Below are 22,206 nucleotides of genomic sequence, written 5' to 3'. Positions count from 1 at the left end.
CCCAAGCCGCCGGGGAAACCCCGGCCGGTTATCCTTCGTTTTCATCGCTACCAAATAAAGGATCTGGTGATTCGCGAGGCACATAAGAGAGATGACCTGGTCTATAACGGCCATAAGATTCGGTTTTACGAGGACTACACCCCTGAAGTGGTAAGGCAGCGCGTGAGGTTCAAGGAGGCCATGGCAGAGCTCTACAAGAGGGGATACCGACCTGCGCTTCTTTATCCAGCTAAACTGCGCATCGCTCTGCCGACCGGAGAGAAAATGGCTGCAATCTGCGCCAGACGCCGACAAATTTGTGCAAGATTTGTGCAGAGACAAGTAATTATTTTTCACCTCAATGATCCTTTATCTGCACGGTTGCAGGGCTCATTCTATGTGACACTGAATTAATGGTTTTAATTAATCATTGAGGACATTCTGCTGGTTTTGAGGTGTTTGTTTTATTCTCTAGACTGGTATGTTCATCTTACCGGGTGAGGTTACTTTTTTCTTTTCTTTTTTTATAATGTTATGTGGATAGTGTGGTGGGAGTCCTAGATAGGAGGTTCTAGATGTTTGGATTATGCTGCTGTCTTCTTCATTTGGGGAAGGGGACTAAGAGGGTGAGGGGTGGGGGTTCAGGCCCATGTTTATGTGTTTTGTTTGTTTTCCTTTGCTTCTTTTCATTTACTTGGTTTTATTTGGATTGCAGTGTGTCATTTCCTTCACAGTGTCGGTGCTTAATGTGTTGCAATGTTTGCTCTATTCTTTCCTTCCAATTGTACTATAGCTGTACAGTAACGTGTGGGGCCAGAGTGAGCTGAGAGTGTGTTTATACTGGAACTTAAGTTTGGCCAGTATTTATTGTTTTATGATCTCTTATTGTACCCTGGGTCGTGGCCGACCCGGTAAGACCACAGGCAGTGAATTTCTGATTAGAGAAATAATTTACCTTTTTTTTTTTTTTTTTTTGGTTTAAATGGAAGTTTCAGAAAAATAGAAAAAGCCTTGATGCAGTAAACAAAATGTATGTGGTACTTTTATGCATTTAAAACTTGAAAACGGGTCGGTACCGACCCTAGGGTAATAGTAGGGTTAAAGTAGCACGTTAAATGCTTTGTTTTGTATTTGATCTTCTACTCGTATGTGCTCTGTGTGTGTGAATCACTACTTGCTTCTTAAACTGGCTCTCTTCCTCCAACTGGACACAGAGTCCATGACATTCATGATATTACAGCTCTCTGAATAACTAAAATACTGACATGTATACGTGATATCATTTTCATGATGATAGGAGCTAAAGCACGTTATTAAACATGGGTTTCACTTCGATGAAATAATTTATTGTCGAAATTTGTCGCTGCGTGTTTAGCTGTGTTGTTATTTTCTCTTTCTGTTTTATATTCAACTAGCAAAATACCCGCGCTTCGCAGCGGAGAAGTAGTGTGTTAAAGAAGCAATGAAAATGAAAAGGAAACATTTTGAAAATAACGTAACATGATTGTGAATGTAATTGTTTTGTCACTGTTGTGAGTGATGAGTGTTGTTGTCATATATATATATATATTTACACACACACACACATAAACATATATATATACATATCTATACATATACACATATATACACTGTAAAATTTTTCATTGTAATTTAACAGTAAAATACTGGCAGCAGAGTTGCCAGCCACTTACTGTATGTTTACAGAGAAGCTGCTGTAGTTAACATTTACAGTATTACACTGTCATTTCATAATACAGTATGATACATGAGAAAATGTTAGAACTGTATTTTCTATAGTTATGTATTGTATTTTTACATTGGGCTTGCTGTGAATACCATTTTATAGTGTCACTGCAGCATTGATAAGGACATTATTCTGCAATATTTACTTACAGATTAATTTAAACAAATAATGCTTCTTTCATTTGAAACATTCCAATAAACATTTATTTTTATGGTCTTGATTAGCTTTTTACATTACCAGTTTTTTTAATTGTTAGCAGTCTTTCATTATTTCAGATAAACACAAATGGTTGCAACAGAGGTGGGAAACACTGGCAATAAACATAGTGCAGCATTCAATACTAAATTTAAAAGTATAATACCAATGTTGACTTTCACATTAAAATAGAATAAGAACACCATGTTAGACAAAAATTGCCTAAACTGTCAAAAGTAAAAGTGAACAAAGTGGTCTTGGATGAATTCCGTTCAAAGTCCATTACCTTACAAAGTGGATAGGAAAAATGAGGGTTTACTGCGTTCTTCTTGTTATGGACTACTTGGCTAGTCTTCTTGGATGTAGCTTTTCCTTGATTGGCCTTGGACATTTGTTCAGGGTTGATGTCAATAAATCGTCTAAATGACAAAAAGAAAGAAAAACACATGTACTTAATTATTTATAAAATTTAAAAAAATCATTCACTTTGTCATGACTACAATGGTTCCTCTTCAGGTTCGTGTGGGAAAGTGAACCCATAGAACATCTTCAGAACAGTTCCTTAGTTTCTGCACTCTCAACAATTTGCATTCTCTTAAAAAGATTCAAGTACATAACTGAATTTGCCAATATTTACTTTTAACCAATTTAATTTATAGAAAAAATATCATGGTGTGTGTCAGGGTGGTTAATAGTGTGTCACAAAAATTTAATAGGGTATGAGAAGGAGAATAAGCTGACTGTATGTCTAAGAGGAAGGTGCAAACAGGTGCAGGCAGTGTGTAATAAAGTCTGATGGAAGTGTAAGCCAGTTTTAATGTAAATGTATGTATGGAAAATAAGCCAATGTTTTACCTTTGAACAAAATCGAGGGTGCTTGCAGTCTCTTCCTATATTGGAGGTTGAAATTATAACATGTGTGGAAAAATAAAAAATACCAGTCAATAACTTGTGCTTGACAAATCTGATGTATGTGACAGAAAGCATGTTCTGTGGGTGTGTGGTAGGAGTCATGCAGACCCTGCATGTTTACAGTGTACAAAAACAAGTGCTGCTTCTTTGCGTCTAACGGGTGTGGACTTATCAGGCCCCAACAGATGTCCTCCACCCTTAGATTATTTGATAATGTTTATGTAACTAAAGTCTTAAAGCCCTACACGAATGGGGGACACGGGCCCCTCGGTGCAAATGAAGGGCAGTGTCCTAGGGCTGTGTTTCTCTGTCATTTAACCTTTGCCTGGTGTGTATGAATAAAGAATATTTCTAACTTTAATTTTGCTTTCTCTGTCTTCAGTCACAAGAAACGACACCAAAGAAAAAGTGTCCACACATGAAGCAAACACAGCAGTACGGCCACAGACAAAGCTGAGTTGTGTTCCCTCACATACAACGTGACCTTCAATGCTCACCATCCACTGCTGGTTGCTTAGAGTTTGACCTGAAAATAAAAATTACAAAATTACATTCATTAAAGAGTACTCTGAAACATAGAGAACTTCCGGGATGTGGTCTACTGAGTAGACGTGTATTCGGCTCGCGCTGCTACACTGTACTATATTTATCTTACAAACCTCACACTTTTGTTCTGAAACCCAGATTTAGGAACTTTTACGTGTATTACTTTGAATCCAGCTGTAGAATGCCTAAATCGAAGGATAACTCCGAACGAGACCAAGAAAACTCACCGCCGTCGGCTCCTGCAACTATGGCGCAGATTAGCCTTTGCTAGAAGATCACAGAGCTGCGCTGTCTGCGGACTTTAAGCATTCTTTTGAGAACTTATCGTCTAAACTGGACAGTGTTCAATCTGCAGTACACGACCATAGTCTGCGTATTAGTTCTCTCGAGCTTGCTCATACCGATTTTGATCAACGTTTAGACCAGATCAAGGCGGAATGCTCTGCGCTCCAAAAAGATAACGAGTGGTTAAAATCCAAGATGGCAGATCTAGAAGGGCAGCAGACGCAATAATATTCGGATTGTGGGTTTACCGAAGCTATTGAGGGTCCACGCCCTACTACTTTTCTCTCAACTCCTTGTCGATGTCCTTGGATCGCAGGTGCTTACTTCGCCGCCGGAGCTGGACAGGGCACACCGGAGCCTAGCTCCCAAGCCGGCCGCCGGGGGGAAACCCCGGCCGGTTATCCTTCGTTTTCATCGCTACCAAATAAAGGATCTGGTGATTCGTGAGGCACATAAGAGAGATGACATGGTCTATAACGGCCATAAGATTCGGTTTTACGAGGACTACACCCCTGAAGTGGTAAGGCAGCGCGTGAGGTTCAAGGAGGCCATGGCAGAGCTCTACAAGAGGGGATACCGACCTGCGCTTCTTTATCCAGCTAAACTGCGCATCGCTCTGCCGACCGAGAGAGAAAATGGCTGCAATCTCGCCAGACGCCGACAAATTTGTGCAAGATTTGTGCAGAGACAAGTAATTATTTTTCACCTCAATGATCCTTTATCTGCACGGTTGCAGGGCTCATTCTATGTGACACTGAATTAATGGTTTTAATTAATCATTGAGGACATTCTGCTGGTTTTGAGGTGTTTGTTTTATTCTCTAGACTGGTATGTTCATCTTACCGGGTGAGGTTACTTTTTTCTTTTCTTTTTTTTATAATGTTATGTGGATAGTGTGGTGGGAGTCCTAGATAGGAGGTTCTAGATGTTTGGATTATGCTGCTGTCTTCTTCATTTGGGGAAGGGGACTAAGAGGGTGAGGGGTGGGGGGTCAGGCCCATGTTTATGTGTTTTGTTTGTTTTCCTTTGCTTCTTTTCATTTACTTGGTTTTATTTGGATTGCAGTGTGTCATTTCCTTCACAGTGTCGGTGCTTAATGTGTTGCAATGTTTGCTCTATTCTTTCCTTCCAATTCGGTACTATAGCTGTACAGTAACGCTTGGAAAAAAACAATATGGTTGACAGTAACATTATGGGGAGCCCGATTAGGTTTCTGTCCTGGAATGTGAAGGGCATGAATGGTCCAGTCAAGAGATCTAGAGTTCTCACTCATTTAAAGCGTCTCAAAGCAGATGTTATTTTTCTTCAAGAGACTCATTTATGTATTAAGGATCAGAACAGACTTAAAACGCCATGGATAGGTCACGTCTTTCATTCCAGCTTTGATTCCCGAGCAAGAGGTGTTTCAATCTTAATTAGTAATAAAATACAGTTCTCGCTCTCCGAGACGATAACAGACAAAAATGGAAGATTTTTAATTATTGTAGGGACTATCCTGCACAATCCTATTGTCTTGGTGAATGTTTATGCCCCAAACTTTGACAACGCCAATTTGCTAATAACCTTTTGAGGATGATCCCCAATTTGAATGCACACCTTCTGATCTTTGGGGGGGATTTAAACTGTGTTATTGATCCAGTACTAGATAGATCTGCCTCCAGCATAAAAGCCCCATCTGCCATGTCAAGGTCATTTTCAGACTTCATGACTCAAAATGGATACATTGATCCATGGAGATTTCATAATCCACAAGCCAGAGAATATTCTTTTTTTTCCCATGTTCATCACACATATTCTCGTATAGACTATTTTTTTATTAATGACTCTTTAATTTCAAAAATCCATAATTCTGAGTATCTCCCAATTGTTATTTCAGATCATGCGCCTTTGGCTATAGACATCGCTTTGTCCACCTACCATACAGCTCGACCACTTGGAGGCTCAATTCCTTGCTTCTTTCAGACCCGCCTTTTGTGAATATATTTCTGTTTCCATTGATGACTTTTTAATTACGAATAGGTCAGATACCATCTCAAATTCCTTATTATGGGAGACTCTTAAGGCTTATCTAAGAGGCCAGATTATCTCATACGCATCTCATCTGTCCAGATCTAAGAAATCCAGACTAAAAGACCTATCTACAGAAATTCTTAAACTTGATCACCAGTATGCCCTGAAGCCTTCTCCAGAAATATATAAGCAGCGTCTTAACTTGCAACTTGAGTTTGACTTGATGTCAACAAGTGAGGTGGAGCAGCTGTTATTACAGTCTCGTGGTAACTATTATGAATACGGGGAGAAAGCTTCTCGTTTGTTAGCTCATCAACTAAGGCATCATAATGCTGCCCGTCACATTATGCAAACAAAAAATACATCAGGTACTTTGACGTCTGACCCAATTGAAATTAACTCTGTCTTTAAGGCATTTTATACCAGTCTTTACACCTCAGAGTTTCCTCCCAACTCAGGAAATATGCAGCAGTTTCTTGACAGTTTAGTTATCCCCACAGTTGAGGCAGTTAAAGCAGTAGAAATTGATGCCCCCCTTAATTTGGATGAGGTCATATTTTCGATTAAATCCTTACAATCGGGTAAATGCCCTGGTCCTGACGGATTCTCTTCAGATTTTTATAAGAAATTTTATCCCAAATTAGCCCCATTACTCTTGTCTGTCTTTGAGGAATCATTAGAGCAAGGTTCTCTCCCCATGACGCTGAGACAGGCCTCTATCTCACTATTACTTAAGGAAGGGAAGGATCCGACTTTTTGTGCTTCTTACAGACCCATAAGCCTTCTTAACGTGGATGTGAAAATTCTGGCCAAGCTGTTAGCTTCTCGCATAGAAGGAGTCCTCCCATCTATTATTTCAGATGAGCAGACAGGTTTTATCAAAGGAAGACACTCCTTTTTTAATATTCGCACCCTCTTTAATATATTGTACTCCAAACATCATAGTATTCTCCCTGAAGTGGTCATTTCATTGGATGCTGAAAAGGCATTTGATAGAGTGGAGTGGGAGTACCTCATTGCAGTCCTGAAGAAATTTGGCTTTGGCGATAGATTTATTTCTTGGATTCGTCTCTTGTATACTTCCCCCCTAGCTTCTGTTTGTACCAATAACATAAAATCTGACTTTTTTCCTCTATCGCGTGGCACACGTCAAGGCTGTCCTCTCTCCCCCTTACTTTTTGCTTTAGCTATAGAGCCACTTTCGATAGCTTTCAGGACTTCTTTGTTCCAAGGCGTGACTCGTGGAAATATAGAACACAGGGTGGCCTTGTATGCAGATGATTTACTTCTGTATCTCACAAACCCGACTAATTCCCTAGCACATGTTATGGAAATACTAAAAGATTTTGGTTTCTTCTCTGGATATAGACTTAACATTCAAAAGAGTGAATGCTTGCCTATAAACAAAGCTGCGCAGCGGCTCAGACAGACTGACCTTCCCTTTCACCTGAGTTATACTGGTTTCAAGTATCTGGGAGTGAATGTGACTAGCTCACCTAAGGCTCCACGGGCTGCTAATTTCACTCCTCTACTGTCTCATGTAAGGTCAGCTTTTCAAAGATGGGCTAATTTGCCGGTATCTCTATTGGGCAGGGTTAATGTAGTTAAAATGAATGTTTTACCCAAATTTTTATACCTTTTCCAGTGCATTCCTTTGTTCTTACCCAAATCTTTTTTTAAATCTATTGATCAAATGATCTCCTCATTCATATGGAGAGGTAAGTCTCCCAAAATTCGCAAACCATTGCTACAAAAGTGCCGACTCAGTGGAGGTCTGTCTTTACCCAATTTGATGTTTTATTATTGGGCAGCTAACATCCAAAAATACATTTATTGGCTAAAAGATCCTCAGGCATTTTGGTGTCAGCTAGAAGCTCAATCATGTTTTTCAACCTCTCTCCCCGCTTTATTATTTTCATCCCTCCCTGTATCCCTTACTCAATATACAGATAACCCTGTTGTACTTCACTCTCTTAAGATATGGCATCAATTTCACGCCACTTCAAATCTGTTTCTGCTTCAGCTTTGGCCCCACTATGTAATAATCACCTTTTTCCCCCTTCCCTTTTAGACTCTGCATTTAATTTATGGGATAAAAAGGGCATTACATGTTTTTCCGATCTTTATAAGGATAATATCTTTCTTAACTTTACGGATATGTCGTCCCTATATGGTTTGCCTTCATTTCATTTATTTCGTTATTTTCAGGTTAGACACTGTGCTTCCACTATTTTTTCTGAGTTTCCCATTCGCCCACCTAAACAGTCTTGGGAAGACATATTCGAACTTTCTTCACATAAGAAATCTCTTACCTCGCAAATATATAATACTGTTCTTTCAATGGACAGTTGCTCTGACAGTAAAACTATTTCAAATTGGGAAGAGGAGTTGGGTCTGGACTTCAGAGAGGGCTACTGGGATAGTGTAGTTAAGGGGATTCGTACTTCCTCATCTTGTGCAAGGCTTTCTCTTATTCAGTTTAAAGTAGTACACAGGCTACATTGGTCAAAGTCTAAACTATCAAAAATGTATCCCAATGTTCCTGACCTATGTGACCGATGCAACTCCTCTCCCTGCAATTTAAGCCACATGTTTTTTCTTTGCCCCAAAATCCAGTTATACTGGACCTCCTATTTTGACATTATTTCTCATGTTTTTGGAATCCGACTGGAACCCTGTCCTTTGATCACTATATTTGGGGTTCCTGGAGATCATGATACGTCTTTTTAATAGTACACAATTGAATGCAATCGCTTTCACTTCACTGTTAGCACGACGTAGAATATTATTGTCCTGGAAGGCTCCGCATCCCCCGACCATAGCTCGCTGGCTGAAGGATTTTATGTTCTTTTAAAACTTGAAAAAATCAAGTTTAGTCTGAGAGGGAGGGCTGATGGGTTTTTGAGGGTCTGGCAACCTTTTGTTTCTTATTTTAGATCCTTGGAAACAATTGCACCTGATTTAATTGTTAGTTATTTATCTTCTTATTTTTTGTAACATCCTGTGTATTAGCGTTTTTTTTTTTAATTGCTTTCTTGTTGTTTAATTATTTAATTAATCATTATCTATTTTATCTATTTATCTTTTTTGTGGGCCTATGGGTGGGATATGGGGTTTAGGCATTATAGGTTTATTGTTTGTATCTGATAGTCAACACTAAAATGTTTATCGATACCTTTGGCATTTTTATGTATTTGAAGAGATGTGTATTTATGTTGCTGTTAAATGGAAAACTGATAAATAAAAGGGAAAAAAAAAAAAAAGAGTACTCTGAAACATGAGAAACTATTATCAGGTACAATTAGATATCTGCACTATTATGTCTACATACCAAGAATTATAATGCAAGGACTGTCAGGCAAGTTGAGTGTTCCTTGGACATAAAAGTAAAAGAAAAAAAAATGGACACAACATGTAAACAGACATTACAACATAAAAGTCACGCATGCAATAATACATATGATTTTCAAAAAATATTTAACTCACATGTGCTTGAAGCGTGAGTCCATCTTACTGAGGAGCTCATTTGTGGTGAATTTTGAGGAGACCTATAGGTCAAACTAATTACTGAACCAAAATGCTGCTTCTTTGTTCTGAAAAATGTAATGAAATATCAGTTCTAGAGTGTCACAACAAACAATGTGCACAACATAATTAGCTTATTGTCTGACTTACCATGTGAACAGTTTGGCACTGGACAGGTTGTATGAACTCTTAAGAAGTCCTCTTCTTTCACGTACATTAAATCTTCTACTCCTCAGCCTACACATTTCTCAACTGACTGATTGAGTGGCTCGTCACGAAGGCCTGGTATTACTCACAGTAAGGTTTACTTAATCTCTTTTTGTAACTCAGACATCATTCTAGTAATAGAAAATAATGGCGAAGAACCATTACAGTCAGACTACACAAGGCAGGCAGATTATTTTGATTAATGCATAAGTGACCACCATTTTGTGATGTCAATCAGTGAACTCCCTGGTCTACAAGAAAGTTATTTCTTTGTGACAACACGTACAGTACATTGGAATTGCTGTCAATGAGAATCGACTGAATTTTCCCAGATACAACACTTTCGTCATTTCTGTCCAGAACAACATGCATGTCCTTTTTGTAAAGTGTTTCCTGACTGGAATGTTTGACAGTCACAATATCTGCAAAAGTTGCTACTCCAACTAAAATTTGCAACAGATCCACCAATGTAGTGTGAGCTGAGAGTGTCTCCTGCTCTGGCACTTGACCCAAGTATTTCAAATCCTGCACAACTAAACTAACGGCATGTGCTCAATGCTTGGCCTACAGAAAAGTAACGGGATTGCACGCATGACACAAACAACAAGAATCTCAGGTTTTTTTCTTTTTTGATCCAAGTCAATTGGCAACTTGATATAAGATTAAACCTAACGATTCTGAATCAGTATTAACACACTGTTCTCATAAATGTATCTGCCATTGGAAAAATCAGAGAATATATTTTGTTCTGATTTCAGCTTTTGTTTCCTTATATTGTTTCCTGAATAATAAAACAGTGCTTCTAAAGTTTGTTTAATAGGAATGTACTGAGAAAAGTTTTCCTTGCGTGATTCATTTTTTCTAAGGTAGATGGATACATGATCTATAAAATAACAGGAACATAACTATAAATTTTAATGTGCTGACAAAACGGCAATACTGTTTCAAAATCATGATCACAAAATTGACGCTGCAGCATTTTAGGTCAGTTGGTTAATCTATTTAAGTCAGAAAAATATGCAATAACTCATTGCTTTAAGCAGGTTCCTTAGCTGACACTAACTGGTAACAAATAGCTAAGCTGCCACAACTGCTTTGACTAACTTTAAAGGTTACTGAGTTAAAAGAGTTTGGAACTTGTGTACTTTGTGCAAAATCACTTTGTCCTTATATGTAAAATGATAGCACACGGTAACATCTGTTATTTTATAATGCCAGGATGTCTCACTGACATTTTACTTTAGAATGAATGTATGAGCAAAAACGTATACTGTATGCAGAGTACTTTGTGATAATTTAAAAATAAAGATATCGTTTAAACATTAACTGGACGAAATGACTTTCCACTACAAGCAAGGCAAAATAGTTGTGCGGGCTATACAGGCTATTTGATACTTTAAGTACAAACTAATTAATAAAGTTATGCAATTATACACACATACAAACACAAATGCTGAGGATGTGAAACGACTGTCAAATGAATAACTAATGAACTCACTCACATAGACAAAAAAAAACTTTGAAAAAAAAAATGCACAAAAAATAAAAGAGACAGAGGCTCACCAAGTCAAAACGGTAATGAATTGTTTCTGGAACTTTCAATTCTCCCGCCTCACACTCTGTTCCCGATCTCACTCAACAATGGAAAGTGCAAAACGAATAATATTAAAAATAAATGAACTGAATAGGCGGAGTGATAAAAAGATAAATAATTATAAGCTATAACATAATTAACAGGACGTAAGAGAAGTTCTAAAAGTTTTAATGTGGTTTTCTGAACCAAAACCTCTGCTCAGCTTGCACCGTTCTTACTTCCTCGTTCAAACCAATCCCAGAATGCCTTGCTTGTACAGTATGTTACTGTACCTTAACTAGTTTACAGTATGTTACTGTATTTTTGATATATTACTGTATTAAGTTTTAAAAACAGCTCTTTGCTGTAGATGTACAGCCATTCTTTAAAATATTACAGCATGTTACTGTGTAAATAAAATACAGGAAAATACTGTAGGAAACTCGCTGTAAATTTACAGCAATCCTTTACAGTGTACATACATACATATATATATCTACATATATACACATACATACACACATATATACACACAAATACATATATACACATACATACACACACACATATATAAACATATATATACATATCCATACATATCTACATATATACACACACAGCTATTTCGTATCAGTGCAATACGCTGTTTGTTAAAACGTATAACTCCCGCTCTTACGTGCAAGTCTGCGTGGATATTATGAACTATCTTATTTGTTCAAGTTCTATTTAAATTTTAAATAGAAGGAATTTTTATTTAGTCGACACAAATATCTTTGGTAGGAATGGTAAAAACAGACAGGAATATTATTCGTGAATAAATCAACTCAAACCTTAAACAACTTATAATATTTTGCTCTCCATAAAAATATATCCTGTCTAAATTATACAAGTTAGAAATAAAGTAAACGTTAAAAGAACAAACATTCAAATTTCTTTACTCTTATGTAATTTAATATAAAAAATAAACTTAGATTTTAAATATCCCAAAAGATTTTGCTCTCCATTAAAATATATCCTGTCAAAATGATACAAATTCAAATATGAACATGCTGCATAACAAAACCTGGAAATATAAATAAAATGTGTTCTTTTCAGCAATAACAAATCAAATCATTCAGTTGTCTTTGCTCAGATGTCATTTTAGAGCTGGACGCCTGGCATCTTTTTTTGGCCACAAGTTCGTTTCTGTTTGCTGTGAGGTTCTGTGTTGTGGAGATTCTCAGGATGGATTGCAGGTGCTCATCAGTGAGGCGACTCCTGTGTGCTGTTTTGTTAGTCTTTATCACTGAGAAGAGCTTCTCACACAGATATGTGCTACCAAACATGCACAAGGTTCGAGCCGCATGTAGACGGACTTTTTTTGTTCTTCAAAGTCACCAAAGCGCCGTGCAAACTCAGTGCGCTCAGTTTATCAGCAAAGTGCGTATTTGGGAACACCGTAGTGACGACTTGGTTTAACATTACTTGGCAACAGGGAAAGTGGGGCAAGTTGCACTGGTGCATTTGTGTCTCCCATAAAAGCAGCTTCACTTGAAATCACTTTGTGATTGTGCACGGGTTAAAACGTCCGCTGAAGTGTCAGATTCTTATTTAATTCTTCTGCTTTCTGTATCTTCTGCATTGCATTCAGGTTACCCTGATGTTTTGTCTCATAGTGCCGTCTTAGATTCAATTCTGTAATTACAGCCACATTAGCTCCACAAATGAGACACACGGGTTCAGTAAACATATACTCAGCCTTCCATCGGTTTTTAAAGGCTCTATTTTCAGAATCAACTTTTCTCTTCAGCATCGTGTGAGCTAGCTTCGCAATAACTTGCAGCATCATAAGCTACACTTGATTAACTCGGTTAGTGTTCGGCAAGGCAGCTGAAGCGCTGCATTATGGGATCTGTAGTTTATTGTGTTACCAGTGCTTCATATACCCGGGCTTTAATAACAATAATACAGTATATAAAATGATCTCGCGGGCCGGATATAATTACACGCTGGGCCGGATGTGGCCCGCGGCCCTTGAGTTTGACACATATGGACTAAATAGAACTTGAAAAGATATATTTTTTCAAATGTGATCGCGCAATTCAGATAGAGTTGACGCGCACTACAGCCTGCATGCCTCAATAAGTCATCCTCCCTCGCTCTTACTTTTTACCGTTCATCTAATGAATACACTGAGTATGGCTTTACCAAAACAATCATTGATGGCGAATAAAGTATCCATTATTCGAGTATGTAGATCGGGTTATATATATATACATATGTATATACCCGCGTATCGCAGCGGAGAAGTAGTGTGTTAAAAAAGGTAGAAAAAGAAAAGGGAACATTTTAAAAATAACGTAACATGACTGTCAATATACAGTATTTGTTTTGTGAGTGTTACTGAGTGTTGCTGTCATCAAGGATTTGATTATCATTATTTCTTTCAATCAGGTTCGTATTTGTAGGATGTGTTGTGTTCAAGTTACATTCCGTGTTTGTCAATCGTTGTAAAGATGACAGGTTTCATTCATCGATTCGTTTCTTACTGCATCAATAAACAGCTCGTCTTCTTCTTTTCTGAGACCTGACACACTGCATGCACGGGTTTTTTACACTGTCTTCCTTTAGCGGGACATTGACTTTTTCCACCGTGTGCTTTGTTTCCGCAGTAGTTGGATTTATGAATATGCTTGTATGTATCAGACGCTTCATATTTTTTGCTGCCTTTTCAATTGTGTAATTCGGTTTTTGTTCAGCGCTCTTTGGAACTGTTGCTTTTATCTGTGCACTGCGTCAGTTCACGTGAGCCGCTCGGTGTACATGCATCGAAGGTTCCCAGCTGTGCTGGTGCCATCTCGTGCTATGTCCATACCCAGACAGCAAATGGACACCGTTCCAGATATGGCCTGGATATACTATAACATCAGGACCAGATCTGGCATACAAACCTGGTCCAGTGTCTTTTTGCACAACGGCCCAATACCGGCACAGATCAGGATTTTCTACCTGGGCCAGATTTAAACCAGAGCTGGACCAGCATCAAATAATTCTGTTAAAATCCGGGCCTTTTCTGGCACACATTCATTACAGCCCCAGACTGACTCTGTGCCAGATCTGGCCCCTGTAGAGCCAAGTTCTTGAAATTACCTCAGCTTCTAATCTGGATAAGGCAAGCAGGGCTAACTTCTGGTGAAATGTTGAAAGAATGTAGATGAAATGATGATCTTGCCTTTATGAAAGAGTAACACAGGGTCATCCTCCTAATATTTAATTATACCTAATTATGCCATGGTCTATAAGAACAGCCTCGGGAAATCAAGGAATGGACTAATCAAGGTCTAAAAATGATTCTACAGAGATGCTAGCTTACTTCAACTCCAGTTGAGTTGGCGGAGTATACCTTTGTTGGTGGCACTTTCCAAACACATAACATGAAAAAAAAAAGAAAAGAAAAAACCTGCAACTCATGACATAATTTATAGCAATATCACCTACATGCCCTGTTGAGTTAAATAGTATTTTCTTGTCCATATTCCCTCCTACATAACTTTTAATACCAGACACTTAAATTCTAAGAGAAAAATAACTGAATGACAACTTTGAGTATATAACTGGTTTATTTATTGTCTTGTTATGTAAAATCAGTGCAGTTGCATGGATCAAAAGCTGTAACTACAATTACAAACAAACACAATATATTAATACAGTTAATTAATACAATATATTTTAAACAGTTCAAATATCTAGTAACATGGTTAAAACATAGAAATATAAAATGAACACATTTACACAAAAGTGTAGGATGCAAGTACAAAATGATGAAATCTACCCAAAACAGTAAGAACAACAATAAACTTGACTACTAAAGTGTATGTACATCAGTCCTGATTCAGAAGGCACTGCTGCCTGCACTCTCCTGCAGCTCCTTGCGACCACCACCACGGTCAGATGCCAAATTGAACCATCTAATGGCAAATTTATTAATGTCCACATCTGTAGCTTTGGCTGCCACTTGACTCTGGCGAACTGCACCTACAGGCAAACACAGAAAAATAATTACCAGAAACATTAAATGGCAAACAGTTGCTTTAAGGCATTTTCCACTAATAGAAATAGTGAAATAAGGATTGGCACTTCTGCAGCATTTCTCAACCTTTAAGTATTTGCGACCGAGTTTTCATAACAGTTTTAATCGCACCCCTAATGTTTTTGAAAGGAGCCCACTAATACCAATTTTTTAATTAATGATATATCATAGATGCATATTTTATTATACCTACTTAACTTATCGACATTTATCTAACTCTATAGTTATTTTTCTAGCATCAAAATGTAGTTTAAGTTCATTTGTTTTGGTTTCAATAGATGTACTTTTCATATTTTCGATTCTTGTTTTCTATTTTTCACATCTTTGCGTCCCCCATTTTGTTACTTCGGACCCCACTAGGGGGGCCCACCTCACAGTTTGAGAACCACTGCATTACTGCATAATGACCACACAACAACATGTTTTGAATACAGGAGAAGCAAGTTTGACTAATGATATGAAATCATCTATGCTTGATTTTAGTGAACTTATTTTAATACTGATCAATGAAGGCTGTGTACAGATTGTGGACTGACTTTTTTTGTAGAGAAAGTGTAAAAATAATCAATATGGAAATATTGACAACAATTCAATTGTAACGTTGAATTAAGGTTGCAGTTTTTCTCTAATTCTTTACTTATTATTTGGGGTTGAGAATAAAATAGTGCAATTAGCTCATTTTAAATATATGATTCTTTGTTATAAATGCATAAAACCTGAAACCCACTCCTAATGCTCTTTCTTGATGTAGAGGAAACTCCAAGAACTCCTAAGAATGTGGCAGGAGTTTTAGAAGGAGCAGAAAGTGTTAGATAGACACCTGGAAAATTATTTTATTTATTAATTGCTATTTTCTAGAAATCTGAAATACTATATCTTAAAATATGTAATTTTCTAATCTGCTTAATTCAGACCAGAGTCATGGGGGGGCTGGAGGCTTACCAGCTAGCTTTGGGGCACATTCAGGAACAAACCCTGGACAGGACACCAGTCCATCACTGGGCGAGCACACACAAAGGCCATTTTACAATAAACTGAACCTATATGCCTTTGAACAGTGGGTGGAAACTAGAGCAGACACAGGAGAACATGCTAACTCCACGCAAAGAGGACCCAGGAGGCAAACCCTGGTCTCCTTACTGCAAGTCAGCAGCACTATCACTGAGCCACCAAAGGCATAAAATGTAATATCTTAATACAATTAGACTAATCTCATAAAATTGGATTTCTTGATACTTATGCATAAGGGTTCTGGTTGACATTTGACTGAAGGCCCGGTTTTCATTAACTCCCTTCCAGTTTATCTTTTTTGCAACATCATCTTCAAAAATATGTGAAAGAATATTCCAAGTGACATGCTTGGTATCTTGTCCTCCAATAGATGCCATTACAAAAATCTACAAGGACAAAAGATAATATACAGGCAGTGACTTTAGAATTAAAATACTAAAATATATGCAGAAACAGCATCAATGGTCACTCTGAAGCATTTGTCTTTTGACTTTGATGTGATTGGCATTCTGACAAGTATTGCTAAAAAGTTACACTTTCCGAAGTAAAAAAAGAAAAACAGCTGAATATTCGCTTCATAATTAACCATAATGTTAAATGTAATTCAATCCAGTAGACATTAATTTTGTAATAATAATAGTACAGTATATAACAAAGGAAGCACAAAATTCATCGATTGTAATGTTCAGAAAGCTCAAATGACATCATTTACATTTGCAACTCTTGTTATTGTAAAAGGAAGTTTTCTTGTAACTGTAGGACACTATAGAGCTATTAAATATTTTCCTAAACATAGTCCCTTACACAATAAACATCCTGTAACAGATAACCCATCTAACAGTTAAAACAACTATATTAGTGCAAATTTGGGATGACACTTATGTAAATATTACAGCTCCATGCACAAATAATTGTAAAGTCACATGGGTATTGTGTGTAAAACATACAGTACTTACCCATGATAAATAATTACTGAAGAAAAAAAAAGAAAGTGCAGACTTATTTCAGACATTCTACCCATGTCATACCATACCTTAGAACTAATTTAGAAACATAAAATATTTTTCCATTGAGAAATAACTGATTCTACAGTTTCTTATTTTGCCTATGATTAGCATATAATGTTTAGATTTGGTCTTGTCCTATTATGTACAAAAGAATTAGTAATTGTTTAAAATTATGACACAATCCAAGTGAATATTTTAAGTTAAACAAAACCAGAAAGAGAACAAAGTCTAGCTTTGCAATCCATACCATGTTCTTTTCTTCAAAGCATTGGTTGGTTGTTTCAACCAGGCCTCAAAGTCACCCACTTCCTCCAATGATTGCAAAGGAAACTGGACCTCCTCAGGCATATCAGGTGAGCATTAAATGTTTAGCCGACCAGATAGTGAACTGATCATGACAGCCAATTGTGACAGCTGGTGCTTCACATGTTCAAGCAATGTGAGGATATGAAGATCTGCAGCTGAAAAATAAATACCAGCAAAATATAAAAATGATACTATTCATTTGAATACTTTGAAAAGGCAATGAATCCTACTCTTGCACTTTGGAGCAAACATAACTCTCATATATGTTAAAACAGCATCCTTTGGAACATATAAAATTTAACATCTTAAAAACCAAAACACTAAAAATCAAGGAATATACTGGCACAAAATGAACATGACAACAAATACCATATGGGATTAATAAAGTATCTAACATATAGATATGTTCAAACATGTGTTGAATATGTGAAACAAGTACAATCAATAGTCTGATCATAACTTACCAGTGCAAGGTATTGGTTCTGTTCCACATCGATCCACTCTGTAAGTAGGCTTGAAGAGTTCAGAAGTATTTTTCAGTTTTGGAAGGCTCATGGAAATTTGTTGAGATGTATTTTCAGAGAGCAATAGTGACTGGTAAGGAGGTGGCACCTGAAGCAAAGAATGTGGTGGTGAGCAACAAGGTGGCACAGATGGTAAAGGTGGTGATGGTACCTGAGGTGCAGAATGTGGGGATAACATGCAAGGTCCAGTTGACTGTTGAGGTTTTGAAAATCTTGTCAAGGGAACTTTTGTTTTATTAGCCAAGTCTTCATGTTCACTTTCACAGTCCATGTCACCATAGTAGTGGCTGTTTACAGAAGATTAAATGTGCATATATTACTCAAAACAAACGTTTCATACATTCAATAAAACACATGTGAAGTTGAATCAAACTTACATTAGTTTAGGAGCTCTTTTCACCCTGCCTATATCCTCATCATCATCTGAATCCAATTCTGAAGTTTGACAAATCAAAGACTTCTTCATCCCTTGCCATGCAGACATGTAATCTCCTAAAAGCATTTCAAAAAAGTTAATATCAGGTGATGTAATATAACATTATCACTTCTGTGATCTTTTAAATCACTACGACCTAGGCCCCATTTACATCTAGCATTCACATATTTTCTTTTTTTGTAATCGCATCACAGTTTCATAGCATTTAACCAGCAAAGTGAAACTAGGAAAAATTGTAAGAGACCTACGTAAGAAAGTAAGAGTAAATTTCAATTTGGATAAATGTAATCACTAGAGGGCAGCACGGTGGCGCAGTGGGTAGCACTGCTGCCTCGCTGTTAGGAGACCCGGGTTCGTTTCTCAGGTCCTCCCTGCGTGGAGTTTGCATGTTCTCCCCGTGTCTGCGTGGGTTTCCTCCCACAGTCCAAAGACATGCAGGTTAGGTGCATTGGCGATTCTGAATTGTCCCTAGTGTGTGCGTGTGCCCTGCGGTGGGCTGGCAACCTGCCCAGGGTTTATTTCCTGCCTTGCGGCCTGTGTTGGCTGGGATTGGCTGCAGCAGACACCGCGACCCTGTAGTTAGGATATAGCGGTTTGGATGATGGATGGATAATCACTAGAGTTGCATGTTAGTGAAAGGTGTGAACTAGGCCCTGATTTCTCATGAACACTAGTATGAACGTATAATGGTTGTTGGAAATGAGGCCTGGAGACAGTGAAAAATCACATGATTGCAACATGAAAATAAGGCCTTAGACAAATGTTTGTTGCTTTTCTATTAAAAAAAATTAACATAGCAAGAAATCAATATTTTACAGCAATATTTCTCTGGTGAAAGGGATCAAGTCAGGGACATACGACTCGTATCTTGAACATTGCAATTACCGTAGGACTTTAGTACTCTAACATCATGCTTGGTCCAGTCAGGGCATGGTTCCTCAGCATATCTTGCTGCTTTGTTGAGTCTTTGATTGCTCTTATAATTTGGCCAAAAGGTTGTGCCATCACTGTACCAAGACTGTGGTATAACTGACACAGCTTTTTGTTCATCTAAAAACTGAACTACCAGAAACATCCTGCAAAAGAAAAAAAAGACAATGCTCAAAATAAACATAATATTTACATGTTGCACACAAAATGCATTACCTAAACAGCAGGTGATACCACCTAGCACATCCTCACCCCTCATTTTAATAAAACCAAGAATGCTTTTTTGACTATGGATTAAAGATAAGCTTTGTATGGTAGTTTGCAATGTGCAGCAAGTTTATCCATTAGCCATAGAAAAAAAATGTTTAAATTCCACATTTTAATTTATACAAAAAAAAAAATTCAAACATTAAATGCTGTTATCTTTACTGTAGACATTAAAACAAAAATAGCCCTGGTGCCCTGTCCTGGATTTGTTCCTGCCTTTGGCCCAATGCTAATTGGAATAGGATCCAGCAGCACATGCAACCCTGGTTTGCATTAAGTAAATAAGAAAATGACAAAAATAGCTACTACCTATCAGCAATAATGCAAGAGGTAATGAAATAAAGACTACTACTGCAGATGATCCTTGCTTAAACAAAACAGATCTACAAACACATTTAGTTAACAGCTTTTTAAACGTGTACCAGGGTTATACAAAAGCCACCACAAATAATAAATGAAATCATTACTGACAGGTAAATGTCTCCATATCACTTAAATTGTCAGTCAGTCAGTCATCTTCTAACACGATGAGCAGTGTTGTGGGGGTTGCTGGAGCCTATCCTGGCTAGTATAGGGTGAAAGGCAGGAACAAACCCTGGATAGTAGGGTGCCAGTGCATTGCAGGGTGAACAGACACACCAACCATACACTAGGGACAATTTATTTTATCCACCTAATCTGCATGTCTGTGTACTGTGGGAGAAAACTGGAGTACCCAGTGGAAACCCATGTAGACAGGGGGGAGAACATGCAAACTGCACAGAGGGAGGACCTGGGATGTGAACCCTGTGGTCTCTTTACTGCGAGGCAGCACTCCTGCCATGCCGCCCTCAGTTAAATTGTAACCTATATCACTTAAATTGTAATATAACAAAAAAGATACTAATAATTTACAAGGATTTTTTTTATTATTTAGCAGAAGCCAGCAAGATACAATATATGTGAATATATATTTACCATTCTAATTTGAATATTCACAACCGTTAACTTTAAAAGGACAGAGAAAATACATGTAATGTACAGATTATGCTTGATAAATGTTGCTAGTTAAAGTATATATCCCCATCAGGATTCTGCTAAAATATTTTAAATAAAAAGACATTAACATTAGTACTTTTTGTATCTAAATTAAAGAAATCGTTTATATATTTTTATCATGTAATTTTTGTACAAATATTAGGAGTGCAACCCGAATCCTAGCACTTTATTAAAGTGAAGAACTCAGAAAAGACTAAATTGTGTAACCTTCCATAAACTAAACCGACACTGAAAAGTTTAAAACTACCACAGGCGAGGTTCGTTCAATTAAAAGTGTTTCATGACTGGCGGTTCGCCTAAACCACATTTCCCCGTATTGGCTGGACAAACACCCAACCCTCTTTTCCCAAACGGACGGTCGCGCTCGATTCACTAGTAGGTCCTCTGACATCTCACAAAGCCCAGCGCTTTGACGATTTACTAACGTAACCCTCTCCAGCGGTCACGAAGCCACTTACATGGGAAAAACAAAAAGGTAGGAAAATAATGATGTCTTAAATCGTTTTTTTTCTCTAGCGTATCTGAAATAAGCCCACGTTTAACACAAAACGTTTAATAAATTATTTTGAACACAGCGCCTACTAACCCTTATTTGGTGGAGCCTAAAATATTCAGCACATGAATTTAACATTGCGGCCTAAATATGTACAAATACTAAAAATGATTACAGTGACATGTTAACATAATTCATTACATTTCATCTTAACCTGCTATGATAGCGACACATTAAAAATAATTAGCAGTGCTAACTATATATAAAAAGCATTTGAACTTCTCACAACTGTTAAAAATGAATTTTTGACTCACTTCCTCCAAAAACAATTCCGTTGTCTGTAAATGTTTTCAGACTGCTCGTTGTGGCGCAAATTTGAGCGAACTCAAAACATAAGCGTGTTACGCTCACGTTAACTTAAGCTCTCGTGGAAAGAGATTGAACTGTCAATTAATCTACATGACGAAATGTGGGCGGATCCATTTGTCCCTCCCACAGAAGCACGAACTGAGCTTGCCGGAATACAGACGGATTTGTTACGGAGTCAAAAAAAGAATGTGACTGCTATACGACTTTGCCATGTTGTGGCCGGATCTGTTCCTGAGTCAGCTGCTGTCGGGGTAGCTTTATTTAATGTTACCTTAGTCCTGGCACTTAAAACTTTCTCTCGCAGTTTCGCTGAGTTTGTGTCAAACACCACCCTGACCATCTCATCTTCCTCTCCATAAGCACAGTCCTTAACCCGTGAATATTTAGTGGGAGTTTGCTATTGGATTGCCGCTGACGGACGGCCTTATATGGGCAGGCACTAAATTACAAATGCCAGCGGCAGCCTGTCTATGAACTTAATTTAAAGTGTAGGTTTACATCGTGCTTTGTTTCCGAAGTAGCAGAACTCATCAATATAGTTGTATATGTCACTCGCTCGCTTCTTATTGTTTCGCTGCCTTCTCAATTATATAATGCATGTTTTCTTTAGTGCTTTTTTGAGGTCTTCCTGGTTTTCTATGTACTGCGTGATTACGTGGGAGGCGTGATGATGTCACACAAAACTCCGCCCCCACGGCGTTGAAGCTCATCTCCATTACAGTAAATGGAGAAAAACTGCTTCCAGTTATGACCATTACGCGTAGAATTTCGATATAA

General features: G+C 37.7%; 1 protein-coding gene and 1 long non-coding RNA gene across 3 annotated transcripts; both read right to left on the bottom strand.

The window, feature by feature from the left end:
* Nucleotides 1-1,699: 1,699 nt before the first annotated feature.
* On the bottom strand, nucleotides 1,700-11,226 carry LOC120527100. 2 transcript variants are annotated; one of them, XR_005633273.1, is made up of 4 exons: nucleotides 10,970-11,226; nucleotides 9,350-9,537; nucleotides 9,161-9,267; nucleotides 1,700-2,340 (listed from the first exon to the last, which is right to left on the bottom strand). It is a non-coding gene; the product is annotated as an uncharacterized LOC120527100 (long non-coding RNA). The 2 variants fall into 2 exon arrangements; XR_005633274.1 differs by lacking the exons at nucleotides 9,161-9,267; nucleotides 9,350-9,537; nucleotides 10,970-11,226 and adding exons at nucleotides 3,190-3,359; nucleotides 9,006-9,103.
* A 6,116-nt stretch (nucleotides 11,227-17,342) lies between these two features.
* LOC120528542 lies at nucleotides 17,343-21,416 on the bottom strand. The gene is made up of 5 exons (XM_039752723.1): nucleotides 21,375-21,416; nucleotides 19,218-19,408; nucleotides 18,274-18,388; nucleotides 17,837-18,183; nucleotides 17,343-17,527 (listed from the first exon to the last, which is right to left on the bottom strand). The coding sequence occupies exons 2-5, from the start codon at nucleotides 19,405-19,407 to the stop codon at nucleotides 17,427-17,429; spliced, it is 753 nt and encodes a 250-aa protein (XP_039608657.1). The 5' UTR covers nucleotide 19,408; nucleotides 21,375-21,416; the 3' UTR covers nucleotides 17,343-17,426.
* Between the last annotated feature and the right edge of the window lie 790 nt (nucleotides 21,417-22,206).

The sequence above is a fragment of the Polypterus senegalus genome, chromosome 4 (assembly GCF_016835505.1).
Source record: "Polypterus senegalus isolate Bchr_013 chromosome 4, ASM1683550v1, whole genome shotgun sequence".
In the NCBI taxonomy this organism is placed as follows: domain Eukaryota; kingdom Metazoa; phylum Chordata; class Cladistia; order Polypteriformes; family Polypteridae; genus Polypterus; species Polypterus senegalus.
Note: the sequence above shows the minus strand (reverse complement) of the source record. Positions and strands in the feature narration are given on the sequence as shown.